This window comes from Urtica dioica, chromosome 7 (assembly GCF_054948205.1).
Source record: "Urtica dioica subsp. dioica isolate 48M chromosome 7, U.dioica_male_clone48M_v1_H2, whole genome shotgun sequence".
Classification (NCBI taxonomy): domain Eukaryota; kingdom Viridiplantae; phylum Streptophyta; class Magnoliopsida; order Rosales; family Urticaceae; genus Urtica; species Urtica dioica.
The window spans coordinates 14526614-14528162 of NC_142762.1; the positions used below are offsets into that span (position 1 = coordinate 14526614).

At 41.3% G+C, this 1549-nt stretch overlaps 1 protein-coding gene across 1 annotated transcript; it reads right to left on the reverse strand.

The window, feature by feature from the left end:
* Positions 1–425: 425 nt before the first annotated feature.
* Positions 426–1549, reverse strand: LOC149390269 (small ribosomal subunit protein eS19x). The gene is made up of 3 exons (XM_089621453.1): positions 1404–1549; positions 984–1074; positions 426–895 (listed from the first exon to the last, which is right to left on the reverse strand). Exons 1-3 carry the CDS (start codon positions 1485–1487, stop codon positions 639–641), a joined length of 432 nt encoding a protein of 143 aa, XP_089477579.1. The 5' UTR covers positions 1488–1549; the 3' UTR covers positions 426–638.

Sequence of the window (1549 nt, forward strand, 5' to 3'; positions counted from 1 at the left end):
CTGGAATGACTTCGTCACTTTGTCCAGTCGACCTCGCCCAGTCGAGCTGGAATGACTTCGTCACTTCGTCCAATCGACCTCGTCACTTCGTCCAATCCAGATCGTCACTTTCTCATTCACCTTAGTATTTGTTCCATGTGGGACTCTTTCCCACACACAAACTTACTTTCTCAATCAACAACACACTATTTTGTCTTTTAGTGAACAAATTAAATTGAGCTAATTAAAACACCTATTTAATGTTACTCAATTTCCAACAATGAAATGAAAAAACTGACATAAGCTACACAGGATTCGAATATGAATTTCATGAAGAGTTCCTTTATCCTATCAAGTGAAAACTGGATTTGATAGTATGCCATCAGTAGAATCCATGTCCTTCGACCTCAGCATAGGTCTCAAGATAAATCATCTCGGCAAAGCTGTTCTATAACTTGGTAGGCAAATCCACTTCGATTAATAAAAGATGCTGACTTTACTTCGAATTGATCCAGTCCCATAATAACATTGAAAAGAGCTCATATTAAAGTAAAATATAATCTAAAATCGTCGAGGCTTGTCCATTTAAAAAAAAAAAAAAAAAAAAAAAAAAAAAAAAAAAAAAAAACATTGAGAGAGGTTTTATAAACTAGTGATTCTCAAGGAGCAACAACAATCCTGCCGGCAACTTGGTCAAGGTCACGTTGTCCACTCGAAGTGATTCTCCTTCCACCTTTAGAGTCGAGGTCGACAATGTTCATGGCTTGCAGCTGTTGGAGGATGTGGCGGGCAATGGCGCCACTGCTCTTGCAGAAGTGAGGCGGCCTGCTTCCGTTCCTCTTGCTCCCTCCATACATCCGTCGGAACCCACCCACACCAATGCCTCCTCTCAAGTATATCTTTCGAGCCATCGAAGCTGTCAAAAGCAAACACTCTGTGATCAAAAGACAATTATACGAGAGATTCTTCAAAGAAACTGGGCCACAAGTGATGAAATAGCATACCGGCACGGATGAAGTACCAATCGGGATCATAAGGAGCCAATTCCTTGAACTGTGCCGTCTTCACAATGTCTGTCCATTCCGGGAGTTCAACCTGTAATTTAGACCAACATATTCAGATGAAACCCACCTTGTTTGATAACATAGGTGCTGGGTTTGCTATTATTAACTCTCTGACATTCTCAACTCGGAACAAAACATCAGCAACCAAGGTAACGATTACTAAACTTGTACGAAGAATTACTTAATAGGTGACCCAGTGCGAATAAATATTAAAGGCTGTATCAGCCTAATGAAACTAATGAATAGCGATCGCCAACAAGAAAAACACAAAACCACATCACTGGTACATGTCAATACGCACAAATACCGATCTGTTTGCTTTCCGAGAAAACAATTTCTAGGGCAAGAATGGCGACAGACCTTTCCGGAGCGCTTGAGATGGGCGGAATAGGCCTTGACGAACTCGTGCGGCGACACATCTTTCACGGTCTTCGCTGTTGCCATCTTCGCGATTGCAGAGAAGTGGAATAACTACGGCTCTTGTGCTATTATATTAGGGTTTTGTT